Raw genomic sequence first — 16717 nt, forward strand, 5'->3', positions numbered from 1 at the left:
TATTTTATTTTTTTACATTATTTTAATTGAACATTTTTATTGTTTTTATTATATTTTTATTAATAGCTTTTCATCAACTTCACAAACTTTGCCTTTATCTGATTAGTTGTAATCGCTGTAAACAAAATGCGTTGCAGTGCCATTCATTATTCCAGCACATGTAGGAATAATATCCAATCAGTTTCACCAACTTATTAATATACTGTATAAATGTGAATCTGCAGCTGATTCCTCAGTAAATCTGGTCCATGTGAGCAGCCGTAACCAAGACAGGTGAGTGTGTATTAATGACCTCTCTCTCTCTCTCTCTCTCTCTGTGTGTGTGTGTGTGTGTGTGTGTTCCTGGTTTGTAGGGCACACAGCTCATCTTTAATGCTGCTAAAGAGTTGGGTCAGCTCTCCAAACTGAAGGTGCGTTCATAAAGAAATGAGTTTTAACTATGCAAGCTCGTTTCTGCCACAGAATAAAAAATAAAATAAAAACATTATTGTGACTTTTTGTCTCACAATTCTGACTTTGTTTCTCACAATTGTACATTTATATCTCACAATTGCAAGTTATGAACTCGTAATTCTGAGTTTAAATCTTGCAATTCATTTTTTTCCATCATGGAGTAAAAATAAATAAAGTAATTGTGACTTTTTCCCTACAATTTATCAAAATTACATCTTGCAGTTAATTTTTTATCTCGCAATTTTTACTTTTTTCTCAGATTTCTGAGTTTATATCTCGCAATTTTTACTTTTTTCTCAGATTTCTGACTATATCTCAGAATTATTTTCTTTTTTCTCATAATTCTGAGATTATATCTCGCAATTTTTACTTTTTTCTCAGATTTCTGAGTTTATATCTCACAATTTTTACTTTTTTCTCAGATTTCTGACTTTATCTCGCAATTTTTTACTTTTTTTCTCAGAATTCTGAGATTATATCTCGCAATTTTTACTTCTTTTTCAGATTTCTGACTATATCTCAGAATTCTTTTCTTTTTTCTCAGAATTATGAGTTTATATCTTGCAATTTTTTCTCAGATTTCTGAGTTTATATCTTGCAATTTTTACTTTTTTCTCAGATTTCTGACTTTATATCTCACAATTATTACTTTTTCTCAGAATTCAGAGTTTAAATCTCACAATTTCTACTTTTTCTTGAAATTCTGAGATTATATCTCAAAGTTTTGTCATTTTCCTTGGAATTCTGAGTTTACATCTCACAATTTTGATATTTCTCAGATTTCTGAGTTTAAATAATAAACACTCCTGACTAGACTTTCATAAGGATGCTGTCGCATGGAAACTGATGGTTGGTTTGTGTCTGTTAGGAGCACATGGTGCGAGAGGAGGCCAAGGCGCTGTCCCCTAAACAGTGTGCAGTCATCGAGCTCGCACTGGACACTATAAAGGTACAAGCGCACACACGTTCAGAATCAGCCTGCCTGTTATCAGGATACTGACAGGGTTTTTGTGTGTGTGTGTGTAACAGCAATACTTCCACGCGGGTGGTGTGGGTCTGAAAAAGACGTTTTTGGAGAAGAGTCCGGACCTGCAGTCTCTGCGATATGCACTGTCTCTCTACACACAGGCCACCGACAAACTCATCAGGAAGTTTGTCCAGTCTCAACACACTCAGGGTGCGTCACAATCTACTTGTGTCTTTGCATTCTAGGACTGTTGTTTTGTTTTTAATTTCACCCTGTTGTTTCTGTGTTCTTGTTTCCTTTGTTCTAAGTTGTGTCCCAAATGAGGCACTTAAAGGGATACTCCACTTTTTTTGGAAATAGGCTCATTTTACAACTCCCCCAGAGTTAAACAGTTGAGTTTTACCGTTTTCGAATCCATTCAGCCGAGTTTCTGATATTTAGAAGAATATCAGTAACCAGACAGTTTCTGGTCTCATTGACTTCCATAGTATATTTTTTTTCCTACTATGGAAGTCAATGAGACCAGAAACTGTCTGGTTACTGATATTCTTCTAAATATCAGAAACTCGGCTGAATGGATTCGAAAACGGTAAAGCTCAACTGTTTAACTCTGGGGGAGTTGTAAAATGAGCCTATTTCCAAAAAAAGTGGAGTATCCCTTTAACACTATTCACTTGTACACTATATACTTCTGTACTCAACCGTGTAGTGTATGAACTTTATATGGTTATTTAGTCATTCGTCATCAGAGTCTGAAGGCCCCCCCCCCCCCTTGTTGCGTAATTAAAGCTGCAGTGAAGTGTCCAACATTCCACACTTCGTTTGATTGGTTAATTAAAAGCTCATCTCACTCATAAAGACGGTCTTTGCCGCCATCTAATGGTGAAATAATGTATTTGACTTCTGTTGCTGTTTACGGTCAGGGACTATTTTTTCCAGCGGAAGGAAGGCTTTTAGTGATCTTTACTTCATGAAAGTTGCATTGATGCATATTTTTCAGCTTTAATATTTGTATTGTGTGGCAACCGTTCTATAATAGCCATAAGGTACGAGAGGCTAGTGCTGTGTCGTGAATAAGTCACGGTTAACTCTGCTTTGCATCGTGCCTAACAACACCCTTCAGCCGTGACTTATTCACGACACAGCACTAGCTTATTGCTTACATATCTCTAATATCTCTGTGAACTCATTTGGTCTGTTACTCTTTTTCCTCAAACATGTCAGTGATGATTATGTTCAGGTCTTCTGAAAACTCACGTCTTCCTCTTCTCTTTAGTTCATGGTGGTAAAGGCGTGCGATACACTCACAGTGAAGACGTTTATCCAGAGAAAGGTACGTGTGTCCGCAGAGCATTGATATTTATGCATGCAAATATTCATTTGCATATTCATGTGAATATTACGCCTGGCTCCAGATGGTCTGCAATCTGCATAGAAGCATCTTAAACTGAGAGATTTACCCAAACTAAAAGACGTTTTTTTTTTTTGCATGTAATTTGCATCTAATTTCGACAAAAATCATGTTCAAATGAGAGTCTCAAATATGATCATCAGGCTTTTAAGGAAGGTTTTATTTGTCTCAATCATCATGTATTGCATTGCATTATTTGTTTTGTTTTTTTAAACTGGGATTTGATCACAAAATAAGCATATAAATATCATCTTATTATCACATATTATTGCAGATACTGATATTTATATGTCTTTTATGCACACGCTGCTGCCCTCTGCTGGATTACCATTTACTTGCAGTCCAGAAAGATAATATTTCAATAATTTAACAACAAATTTACATGTTCACAGTGTTGTTTAAAGGTCACAAGTAAACAGATAAAATATTTAATTTTGTAATAAGAATTGTTTTATTTTGATTGTTTTTATTTAAAAAATATTTTTTATATAGGGCTGGGAAAAATGTAATTGCCATTATTATTAGTTGACTAATTTACAACAGTAATTTCAATCATTCATTTTTTTTATAACTCAAAAAGAAGGTGACTGCAACTTTTATCCAGAATTGTGAGTTTAATCTCACAATCCCCGATCACATTTAAGATATTGTAAAATGATAATTAAGATGTTTATCAACTTTTTATGAGAGACAATATTTGACCCCTTTGCTATTTATTTATGTGGGCATATGTTTATATATATATTTATTTATTTTTACATTTCTATTTTATTTTGGCTGTTAATAATGGATATTCCTGAGGGTTTATGGTGTCATTGATTTATACGGGCATATTTTTGCCATATAAAAATGAGCTAAATTGTTTAAATATTTATTTTATTTATTTATTTACATTTTATATCAAATACTGTGACTCAACAGAAATAGATTAAATACATTTTGGACTTTTTCCTGAGAATTGTGAGAGAGAAAAAAATCGCTATTTATTTATATATATATATATATTTTAAGCTGTTTTGCATAATGAATAATTATGTTTTTCTGCAATATTCAATGATCTATGCTATTGATTTATGAGGGCATTTTTTCCTCTCTCTCTATATATATATTTTTTTTCCTACTTTTTTATTTTGTCTTTAAATTGGAGTTAAAGATTAAAGATTGCGTCGGTGAAGCACAGTGAATTAATGTTATATGTTTTATTTTATTTTATTTATACCTTTTGTTTAATCTTTTTATTTGACGGAAACAAGCTTCCATACTTCCAAACAATCAATCCCTCGAGCTTTTATTTTGGCGGGAAACTGCTGTAAACGTCTGTCCACAAAAAGGTTTAAAATGATGCAAATGTCTGAATAAAATGCAAGTTCCCAAATGCACGATTTTTTATTTTTTTTATTTTTTTATTTAACCTTTATTTAACCAGAAAAGAGCTCTCTGAGATTAAAAATCTCTTTCACAGGAGTGTCCTGGCCAAAATGTGCAGCAATACATTCAGTTCCATCACAGATAAACATCACACAAACAGATTAGAAAAAAAAAAAAAATACGATAAACCTGTAGGCTATTATAAACCTTCCATTTGGTTCACGCACTGACCTTTGACCTCTGCCCCTCAGCCTCAGGAGTGGAGGATGCAGTGGGTGAGGTGTCCATGACGGTGGAGATCTTCAGTGACCCGAGCACAGGAGGACACAAAATCACAGTCAAAGGTGCTTTATATCCTTTACATCCCTTTATATCTGCTTTTATATCAGTTTATCCTTCATCCTTCCCTCGCACTTTGTAACACATCGTTCCCTCACGGGTCAAAATGACCCGAAGCCCTAAAATTATACTTTTTTTTTTTTTTTTGTCCAGAAAGCTTATTTTATGTCATCGTGATCATATATTTCCAAATCTTTAAAGCAATTTTTTGGGGGAGATTTTTTGTTATTTTTTATTTTATTTACCTTTAAATTACTAGATTTGATCATTAAATAAATAGTAATTTAAGCACATTCCTCACATTCTTTCAACTTAAATTCAAAATAACTCACAATTTCATGCATTTCACCCTTTTAATTCAGTTCTAAATATCTTACATTGTGTGTCTTTGCCGACCTCTTGTGTTTAAATATAATAATATAAGATGATATTTCATGACTCTAGATGTCCTCATATCTCTATATGGAGCAAATGAGCTGTTCCTCTGGGTCCTAAAGTCAGTTCTCTTCAGTATGCATTCAGATACACATGTAGACATTATAAAATCATATTTTATGGTCAAGTTTTTGCATTTTCAACTTGAATTTTGAGCATTTTTAGGTTTTTCTATGTGCACTGAAACATTCCTCGCATTCCATTCATTCCTAAGGGGGAATTTACTTTTTCAAATTTCAACCACAAAACTCCTCAAATCCATTTTTTGTGTGTGTGTGTGTGTGTGTATTCGTGGTTCAAGTGCGAAAAAAGTCCTGATGAACACTAAAAAAAAAAAAAAAAATTGTTTCGGGTGAAAATGCCCCGAGGGAAGGAGGAGTTTGACTGTGTTTGTGTGTGATTGACAGTTGTCTCAGCCAATGACCTTCGCTGGCAGACGCAGGGGATCTTCCGGCCCTTTGTGGAGGTCTACATCGTCGGCCCGTATCTCAGTGACAAGAAGAGGAAGTTCGCCACCAAATCCAAGAACAACAGCTGGTCCCCGAAGTTCGCCGAGTCCTTCCAGTTGTAGGTTTCTCACTGTTATCCGCTGACTTTCACGACAGTAGCTGTGTTTCCATCCGGAGTTAATCTGAATAATGTTGCATTAAACATTTGCAAATAGAGCAGCTTTTCCATCCCATGTGTTCAAGAGAACTAAATCGGGGGAAATCGGAGCAAAATATCAGTGATAAAAATGTAAGTTGCTGCAAAAAAAAGTTTATCCACCTCAAATTATTATTATTTTTTGTGCATTTTAAGTTTTGCGCATCTTGGCGTTTTCATTCAGCGTTTTATGCAATATCCCAAAATGAGCATAAAAATGTGGATGGAAATATAGCTATTGATTTATGAAGGCATATTTTCCTTTCCTTTTTAAAGTTTATAAATATATTTATATATTATTATTTATATGCATTTATATTTTTTCGTAATTTTTATTTATTTACATTTGATATCAAATACTTCAATTTATTAGAAATTAATTAATCTGAATAATGTTGGATGCCTTTGATTTATGAGGACATATTTTTCCTAATTATATAAAACTTAAATTATAAAATGTAAATAAAATTTAAAAAAGTAAAAAATTAATATCTAATACTTAAATTTATCAGATATTAAGTAATCTAAATAATTATGTCTGCTACTAATTGATTTTTAGGGATTTAACGTCATTGATTTATGAGGACATTATCTTTATAATTATATAGAAATTTACTTATTTATTCACATTTTATGTCAAATACTTTAATCTATCAGAAATGTATTAATCTGAATAATTAAAGCTGCTACTAATTGATTTTCATGGATTTTAAGAAGCCATTGATTTTGGCTGCTAACTCTAAAATCTAATTAGCATTTAAAATAATCAAGAACGCACAAAATACCAGTCAAAACACATTCATAAAACACCTAAACATGCTAGAATCCGTTTAATAATAAGTATATGATAAAAATAATACTGATTACTTTAATTGTTTTACACTACAACAATTAAAAAATATATATTTTTAAGTATAAAAATGTGTAAAACTAATACTATTAAAAATCATTTTCATTAATTGAAATAAATAATGCATTATTTAATTAATTGAAATGCAATAAAATATAAATATTACATGAAGAACTTTAAAACATTTAAAAAAAATATTTGGACTACTAAAATTACTATAACAAGTGGAAATAAAAATAAATTAAATTTATATAGATGTATTAAAAAATAATAAAACTTCTAAAAATTACTACAATTAAAATGAAAACTGAAAAGAAATAGTTATTAAAAATATAAAAAAAATATATATATTAATAATAATAAAAATAATACTGATTACTTTAATTATTTTAAACTACAAAAAATGTAAATAATATTTCTAAGTATAAAAATGAGTGAAACTGATACTATTAAAAATAATTTTCATTAATTGAAATAAATAATGCATAATTTAATTAATTGAAATGCAATTAAATATAAATATTAGAAGAAGAACTTAACTAAAAAAAGTGTTAAATTATTTGGACTAAAATTACAATAACAAATGGAAATAAAAATAAAGTGATATAGATATATTAAAAAATTAAAACTTCTCAAAAGCACAACAAATTTACTACAATTAAAATGAAAACTGAAAATAAATAGTTATTAAAAATATTAATATATATTGTAATAATATATAAATAATAATAAAAATAATACTGATCACTTCAGTTGTTTTACACTACAAAAATAAAAATAATATTTTTAAGTATACAAACAAGTGAAACTAATACAATTAAAATTTCATAGTACATAATTTAATTAATTGAAATGCAAAAAAAATAAAAATAAATTAAAGTTATAAACTTTTCAAAATTACTACAATTAACATGAAAACTAAAAAAAAAGTAAATGGTTATTAGAAATCTGAGTATGCAGTATAAATGTGTGTGTGCAGTTTCCTGATGTATAAGTGTGTGTGTGCAGTGTCCTGATGTATAAGTGTGTGTGTGCAGTGTCCTGATGTATAAGTGTGTGTGCAGTGTACTGATGTATAAGTGTGTATAAGTGTGTGTGTGCAGTGTCCTGATGTATAAGTGTGTGTGTGCAGTGTACTGATGTATAAGTGTGTATAAGTGTGTGTGTGCAGTGTCCTGATGTATAAGTGTGTGTGCAGTGTACTGATGTATAAGTGTGTATAAGTGTGTGTGTGCAGTGTCCTGATGTATAAGTGTGTGTGTGCAGTGTCCTGGGCAGCGAGCTGGGCCCCGAGGGCTACGAGCTGCAGGTGTGTGTGAAGGATTACTGCTTCGCGCGCGAGGACCGTACGGTGGGCCTGAGTGTGCTGCACCTGAAGGATCTGGCGTCGCGCAGCAGCGCCGCCTGCTGGCTCCCGCTCGGCACGCGCGTGCACATGGACGAGACCGGCCTCACCGTGCTCAGGATCCTCTCGCAGAGGAACAACGACGAGGTCGCCAAAGAGTTCGTCAAGCTGAAGTCGGACCAGCGCTCGGCCGAGGAGGGCAGGAGCTGAAGCTAAAGCTAAAGCTAAAGCTAGCGAGAAACTGTCCTGCAAAACACACGATCATAACCAGGGTTTGAAATTAACATCACTGGCGGGTTACGCTGTTGAATCACGAGCCAATTTGGCGAGTTACTCATTATGTTTACTCACTTTTCTGGGGAAGTTCGTGAAAGTCAATTCTGCGCAGATTTAGCGCAAATACTCGTGAGTCGTCATGATATATTAACGTATTGTGCAGAATCTGATGAATTCATCAGATTGCAATGACACTATGAAAACAAAACTTGAATTGCACTGAATAATTACGCTGTTGTTTTCTGTAGAGAGATGCGTTTGAATTAGTTTCATAATTAATTTTGCAAACACAGTTTAATGCATTAACTGTCGTTAACTAACAATTAGCAATACATAATGTCATGATGCTAAAAAAACAAAAAAAAACAGAAATGTTGGCTAGAAACTCAAAAGTAAACCATCTGGACACATTCAAGTAATTAAAATAACATTAACGTATGTGTGCATGCAGGGTTTCAAATTAACACCCGCCAACCCGTCAACAGTGGCGGGAAACGCTGTTAAATCACGAGCCTATTGACCCTTCGCTAAGCCACGCCCAAAAACCGCCACAGGCCAATCGTGGCTTAGCAACCGTAACTAGGCGCGGGAGGTCTGGCAAGCTTTCGAGTGAAGGAAACATGCCGAAGCGTTGTACGAATGGACTGTGCAAATCTGATACCAGGCATCCTAAACGTTTGGACGGCGGGGGGGAATTTTTTTCCTTCCCGAAACCTAAAACCCAAGGGGAGAAATACCGGCCGTGGATCAAGCAGTGTGGGAGTCCCCATTCACAACTAAATGTCGACAAGATTATAAAAACACCTATGTTTGCTCCACGACGTGTTGCTTTAGTCTGGCGCGCTAAAAATATAAGCGGGAGAATGTTATCATTGCAAAATGGTCAGGCTAATGTCTTGTGATTATTCCACAAGATTTATGGATAAGCTGTTTGATTTGTAATTATTAGATTATTTTTCAGATTTCACTTACCCTGCTGTGCATGAACAGCTGTTCCTCAATTTGTGTGTTTCCCATTTGAATGGTCAGCGTACGAGGCGGCTGCTGCTTCCGCTGGGACCTATAGGCTTAAACTTTGATTAAATTATTCTCTAATCGGTTGCATATTATGTCATGGATATATCCCTTGAATGCATACTGCAGTCCCTTTTGTCTTGCTCTCTCAGATATTTCACCTGTTCGCCAAAAATGACTAATTATCTCCTTGGGAATGTCTGACACCGGTGCATGCATACTTTAATAGATGTGCCAGGCTGAAAGCTTGTCAGGCATAGCAACAGTAACTAAGGAGGGCGGGGCTTAGAGAAGGGTCAATTTGGCGAGTTACTTATTATATTTACTCGCTTTTCTGGGGAAGTTTGTGTAAGTCAAATCTGCGCAGATTTAGCGCAAATATTCGTGAGTCGTCATGATATATTAAATACAGCGTATTGCTCAGAATCTGCTCATATCTGAACACACTCGTCACTACACAACAAATCACAGCGCGCTTGTTCATTAGCATGAAAAAGCATTTGGTGAACAGAAAATACATTATTTTCCAACATCCTGCATTTTCTGATGTTCTTTGTATTGATCTGTCCAACTAAAACACAGTTTTGGTGAAAAGCATGAAGAATAAAGACAGGATTTTGTTTGAATAAGCAATTAATGTGTGAAATCCGAGTTTTATACTGTGTATAAATATGAGCTGTGACGTAGTTAATCTGGGTCATTTCTTTCGTTTCTTTTTTCGGCTAGTAGAAGTTCTGAATGGCCGGTAACGTTAAAATTGAATAGCCAAATTGGCCGGTGAGTGAAAGTTAATTTCAAACCCTGATCGTAACACAGAAACGGGCGAATCTGCACGGATGAAAGCAATCTGATAATAATGATGTCAACCTGGAATATGAACATTGACCTCGTTTTCTTCCATAGCAGATCATCATCTAACATCCTCCGCTGAGAAGATTGTAGAGTTAACTCTACACACTTTGTTTTGCACTTGAAGGGCCGCATTTCAGTTTCACGGTCAGCCCTGATGTTCAGCACAATGGCTTAATGTGTTACGCCATCTCTGATTGGTTCTTAACACATTCCCTTGACCAATCAGAGAGCGCCACCTGCGCTCACGTCAAATGAGAGCGTGTGAATATCCAGAGATCCACAGATTCTGAATTTATTTGTCTTGAAATGTATTAGGGCTGCACGATTAATCGAAATAAAACCGTAATTGCGATAAGGCTTAGTGCGATTATTAATATGCGATGCGTGTTTCAGAGTGAAGCGCGGCGCTGTGTTGATTTACACGCGAGCTCATAATACAGTCGCTCATAACGTGCTTAAAACGCAATGTGCAAAACATCTTCCCAAACTTGATCTTCCCAATCTTCCTAAACCTGCTGGTGTTACAGAAGACGAGCTTTAGAGCCTCCTGTGGTTCTCCTAAATGAAAGTTTGATGGTTTAACGTTTGAAAAGGAAGAAATTATGTAAGAAATTATGTCATAAATATTGGTTTATTGGTATATATTTAAATATACTATATATAATTAAAAATATATATATATAATTTTTTTTAAATATTTCTTTTTAATACTAAATTTTTTATTTTACACTATAGTAATATTTCTTATTTTTTATTATATTTAATATTTTTATTTGGTAATAAAAGTCAAACTCTAATGGTAACATTTTAACATTTCAAAATAAAGAAATTAAGACCATATTAATAATTGTAATTATTATTTAAAATTAATAATAAATAATTATTATTATTACTATATTATTTTTGGAATACTACATTTTTTTATTTTAACATTTTTATTTAGAAATAAAATAATAGTCAAATGTATTTTTTTAGCGTATTGCACAATGCACATCATTTCAAAACAGCTTTACAGAAAATGTTGTTCATGTTTATAATACCTTTATTTATATATATATATATATATATATATATATATATATATATATATATATATATATATATATAAATATATATAATTTTATAGTCAGAAAAATTGCAATTCGATTTTTCCCCCAAAATTGTGCAGCCCTAAAATATCTCATTAACCAGATTAACTCGTCAATGATCCTGATTAACACTTAGTGGTTTTTACTAATCAGACTATAAGTTGTGTTGATTCTGACGTGAGCGCAGAAAACTATGATGTGATTTTGAGGTGATGTAACACTCCTCATGATGATGTTCCGATCACATGCACACACCCACAATGCATTGCGGCCTTGAGTTACCCAGAACCCCCTTCCAGACCTCTGTGTTTTATAGACTCTGAACGGAAACGCACTTCGTGATTCGTTGGGAATATTTTGCACTTTCTGCATGTCGAGTCCCGCTCTGGATTGAGTTCTCCACCCGTCTGAGTCTTCAGCATGATGAAGATGAGCCTTAACACACACTGTGACTCCACTGCAGATCAGACGCCGTGCATTATGGGGCTTTCCTTTGTTTCTTTGTTTGTTTGTGTCCAGAAATACTCAATAACCACCGCAGGACTGATGTTTGTCCAGGCGTTCAGACGACGGAGTCGGACGTTTGTCTATGATTGTTGTGAAGTCCTAAAGCTCTTTAATGTCGTCCGCTTCGGTTAATGGTCGACGCTGCTGAGAGACGTCAGAAACGCACTTTTGACCCACAGTATTACGAGATCAGAAATGTTTTTTGTCTGGGCTGTGTCGTATTTGTAATGCTTTTTCGTGAGTCTTCTTCAATAATGCATAATTCTAGAGCAATACACTGGACTGAAAGAGGAACGGATGCATTAAAGGAATAATTCACCCAGAAATGATCCTTCACACTCACGCACGGCAAAACATGCTTTTCTTACGCAGTATTTTTGTCGTTTCCAGTCCAAATATCTAAAAATTCTTAAATCAAGATGCATTTACTAAAGTACGAAAAGGCCGTAAGATATTATGTCTTATTTTCTGGGGAAATAAATCAAAATTAAGTGAGTTTTTGCTTAAAAAAAGCAAAATTAAGATTTTTTTTTACCCCATTGGCAGATAATTTTGCTTTTTTAAGCAAAAACTCACTTAATTTTGATTTATTTCCCCAGAAAACAAGACATAATATCTAATGGTATTATACTTTTCTGGCAAATGCATCTTGATTTAATTTTTTTTAGGTATTTGTACTGGAAACAAGACAAAAATACTGAGTAAGAAAGTCATTTTTTGCTGGTGTTGTTCCAAAGCAAGTGAGTTAGGAGAGAATTGACTCTTTTCCTCTCATAAATCTATTATAAGTCATATCAGAGACTTTAGATACACAAAGTATTACTATGAATGGGAGAAAGTGCAATGCGCACTATGGCGGAATAAGCCCCGCCTTCTAAATAAAAGAGCCAATCGCTGATTGGTAAAGTCGTCGCATCACTGCAGCTCAGAGTTTGCGGACTTTCTGAAGCTCGGATATTTATTTTCTCCCCAGATATGTTTGGAGACGAGGAAGAGATGATTTTCAGGTGAACTGTCCCTTTAATTGACTGAATCCGTCGGGACTGCTCTGATAAACGTGGCCGGATTGAGCCAATCAGATCAGCTATTTTAGACTAAACCACAGTGCAATTAAGTGTCTTTGTAAAGTTAGTTGGCGGTTTAATTTGAACTGATTTAACACGTTTACACTGCAGAGTATCTGTATCCGCACTGAATACTCGCTGTACATACTCGCTGTTAGAGAGTCGGCTGTGATCCTTCACTTCTACTGTCTTTATACAAGCTCATGGGGTTATTGTGATGATTAATCAGTTCACTGCATTTTTTATTTATTTATATGTGTTTGTGTATGTATATATATATATATATATATATATATATATATATATATATATATATATATATATATATATATACATAGATACACAAAATGTGTATATATTTTTACTGCTGTCAAGACGATTAATCGTGATTAATTGCATCCAACAAGGATGTAAATATATATGCATGTGTGTGTGTGTATATGTATATATACACAAACGTACGTATATATTATATATTCACAGACTTGTTAGATTAATCGACTTGACAGCACTAATTTAATATATATATGTGGGATTAAACGACTTGATGACACTAATATTAATCTATGCGATTAATCGTGAATAATCGACTTGACAGCACTAATATATATATATATATATATATATATATATTTACATATATATATATATATATACACATATGTATATATACATATATATATATATGCGATTAATCACATATATATTCGTGCTAAATTGATTAATCGCAATTAATCGCAAATAATCTCTATATATTAGTGCCGTCAAGTCGATTAATCGCAGCTAACAAGTTTGTAAAGATATAATACATATAAAAAAATAAAAAATGTAAGTTTGTTGCACATCTGAACACTTTATTTTACTATAATTGATATACTATCATAGTTTTTGTTAATATTTTGAATTAGATTTTATTTTTGTATTTTCAGTTTTCATTTTAATTTTAGTTAAAGTTTTAGTAATATAGTAGTGTTTTTGACAATTTTATTATTATTTTCCATGAATATGTTTATAAAGTTTAAATTTTGATTATTTTAGTTCTTCAATTTAAACTAAACGAAAATGAGAAACGTTGCCTTGGCAACTAGCTGAAATTATTATTATTTATTTTTTTACATAATATTTTATTGTATTTCAATTTAATTTCAAATAATGAAAATGTTTTATTGCATTAGTGGAAGATAAAAACCCTTTTTAATGTTAGACCATTTTTTGTTGACTTTAGCGTGTTGTGGAAAATACGATTTCGTTTTCAAACCAGCTTTAAAATCCCTCAATGCTTGATTTCCTGTGAGACCAAACGCAGCGCAGCCACTGAATGTTGATTCACACGAGCCTTGACGTTAGAAAGATGGCAGAGACGTGATTTAAAACGCCTCACACACACACACACACACACACGCTGAAGCACAAACGGGCATGAAGAGACTCATATGCATGCATGCATGCCCGCAGACGCTGTGTATAAAACCAAGTGCATGATGGGAAACCCAGTGAATCGTGGCAGCACGTGTCTCAATGTTAACCTGCCACAAACTGACCGGTCCGATCGACTTTCCTCTTTCACTGTTCGTTTTTCAAAAGAAGAGCTTGTGAATAATGTCTCTGATGTTCTTGGCATGAGTGGGTGTTTTTATACCGGGGATGTTTCTAATTTTAGTTTTTAACCATTTTGATTGTTCTTAATGAGGATGATAGTGGATTATTGCAGCATTTGCTTCCTATTAAAACAATGATGATCAACTGACTCTGTGTTTCTTATTAAAAACCTGCATCGATGGAGAAACAAGCTTTATTAAGTGACTTTGTAATAAACTAAAGGACAAACATGTGTGTAAAATGTCCAAGTCAACATGGGAAAATTGTGTTTGGGTCATTAATATGAAAAAGTTTGAGTCTTTGTTTCGGACATAAAAAATAAAATAAAATAAAAAACATTAGTGAAAAGGGGGAAAAGAAAATTAGCAATAAGTAGTAAAATTAAAGAACGCTTGTCCTTTCATTTTTTATTTGTCAGTGTTTTCCACATTAAAACCTTATAAAACAAAAAAAAGTTTAGATAAATGCTTCCAAGGTCAAAGATCATCGTATGGTGATTTTCCCATCATACTGAAAAAGTTCATTTCAATATATATATATATGGTTCATTTTGACATTGGTGTTATATATTGTTTAATGTTAGTGTGAAGAATTTTCATTTAATTTTTTTTTTTTTACTTTTAAATGTAAAATTGTTTGATGTAATTATTGATTATGATCTGATCAGAATACCATACTTTGTTAAATTAATCCCAAAATAAAAAAGTCATTCTTTATGACTAGCAATAGTAATAAACTCCAGATCTTAAATATAGGAGGGATATAGGCTATATATATTTTTAAAAGAATGACCCATTTAACTGTTAATTTCTGAACATAATTAATACACATGCCATTTCAAGTTGCTTGAAATAACAATAATGCATGAATATGAAGAGTGACCAATAGTATATTTATAAAACATGAACCTATATTAATACAAGCTTTAAAAAAATCATTCAAACAGCAGCAAGCAACATTGTCACACAAGCTCGTTTCATTTAATTCACAAAAAGATTAATAAAAAATCTTATAATTAATCTTCAGAATTTTTCAAGAATTGCACTCAGTCTTTAGAATTGAGAATGTTTAGAACATTAAGTTCTCACATAATTTCTTCAAAGCAATTAAGAATAAAACGACGGGCTTTTGTTCTTCTCTCCTCATGAAGTTGATTTGTCTTATTTATTTGCCCAGCTGTCTTTTTTTTTTTTTAAATGATAATTTACTAGATTATAAAATGTTATTGTAGTATAACATGTGGCTAATATTATGTTGCAATATTTTGTCATTCTTGAAAAAATTTTTATTTTTTTTTTTTTACTTTTTTTGTTTACTTCATCAGAATTGAACAAGTTTGGCACTTGCTGTGAGAAAAAAATAACACACAATCAAGGACATGATTCGAAAAGGTTAAATGATGCTGATAAAAAAGTGTCAAACGTTGTTCGTGGTCAAAAATGAGCTCATTGGAAATTAATGGGAATTTCCTCTAGTGGAGGCGTTCGGTACTGCAGCCAAACACTATATTTTAAAACGAAAGCTCATTTTTTGAGATATCAAGCTCAAATTTGGATCACTTATGGCTTTAATTTTGTGTTTTGAAAAATACATATTTCATACAAAATTGTTTAAAGGGATAGTTCACCCAAAAATGAAAATTAGCCCATGATTGACTCACCCTGAAGTCATCCTAGGTGTAGATGACTTTCTTCTTTCAGACGAATACAATCAGAGTTATACTAAAAAAAAAGTCCTGGCTCTTCCAAGCTTTATAATGGGAGTGAATGGGTTTTTGTCTTTGAAAGTCCATTAAAGTGCATCCATTCATGATTAAAGTGCTCCACGCGGGGTTAATAAAGGCCTTCTGAAGTGAAGCAATGTGTTCGTATAAGAAAATTATACATATTTAAAACTTTGACTAAAATAACTAGCTTCCGGCAGACAGCCACACACAAGTCGACTTACGCCACAAGAGAAACACTTGAGGATGACGATGTATGACATACGAGTAGTGTATGGAAGGCCAAAATGTGTGAAACAGTTTCACATGTTTTGGCCCTTTTGGCCTTCCATAGTAGCGCAAGCTTTGATGCCTCTCGCGGTTCAAACACACAGCGCTGGGAAACCGAGCTCGTCATTGCGTTGTGCGTCAAGTTCAAGTGTTTCTCTTGTGGCGTAATCGATGCGTACAGCCGTCTGCCGGAAGCTAGTTATTTTAGTCGATAAAGTATTAAATATGGATATTTTTCTTACACGAACGCATCGTTAATGTTACTTCCTAACTTGTAACTTAACATCAAGATCAAAATTAAGTAAAAAAAACATTATTTTTGGGAACACAAAATTCTTCACTGTTATTTTTTAACAACAACAACGTTCAAATTTTATTTTCTTGATCACCACAGAAAATAATTTTGAATAGTTTTTCATTTCAACAAAGTATTTTTGGGAATACAAAATATTCTTAACTGCTATCTATTTTTTTTTTTTAAAGTAAACTTTTTCATAATGTTGATTCATTT

General features: G+C 33.0%; 2 protein-coding genes across 3 annotated transcripts in view; one reads left to right on the forward strand and one right to left on the reverse strand.

Moving 5' to 3' along the window:
• The window catches only part of LOC307161960 (protein unc-13 homolog A), an 83485-nt gene extending 75005 nt beyond the window's left edge, over window positions 1–8480 (forward strand). The window contains exons 35-41 of the mRNA XM_079876945.1: window positions 354–410; window positions 1322–1402; window positions 1483–1630; window positions 2697–2753; window positions 4451–4543; window positions 5381–5540; window positions 7735–8480. Coding sequence (XP_079733071.1) covers window positions 354–410; window positions 1322–1402; window positions 1483–1630; window positions 2697–2753; window positions 4451–4543; window positions 5381–5540; window positions 7735–8023 — 885 coding nt within the window. The 3' untranslated portion in view covers window positions 8024–8480. The remainder of the gene's footprint in view (window positions 1–353; window positions 411–1321; window positions 1403–1482; window positions 1631–2696; window positions 2754–4450; window positions 4544–5380; window positions 5541–7734) is intronic.
• Window positions 1–16717, reverse strand: part of mbd3a (methyl-CpG binding domain protein 3a) — a 177048-nt gene that overhangs the window by 128272 nt on the left and 32059 nt on the right. Inside the window, exon 8 of one of the 2 annotated variants that reach the window (XM_079876939.1) lies at window positions 8774–8783. The exons of the other annotated variant lie outside the window; for it this stretch is intronic. The gene's annotated coding sequence lies outside the window, so the exon portion shown is untranslated. Of the gene's footprint in view, window positions 1–8773; window positions 8784–16717 lie in introns of those variants that run through there. 2 annotated transcript variants of the gene reach the window in all.

This window comes from Squalius cephalus (genome assembly GCF_949319135.1).
Source record: "Squalius cephalus genome assembly, chromosome: 7".
NCBI lineage: Eukaryota > Metazoa > Chordata > Actinopteri > Cypriniformes > Leuciscidae > Squalius > Squalius cephalus.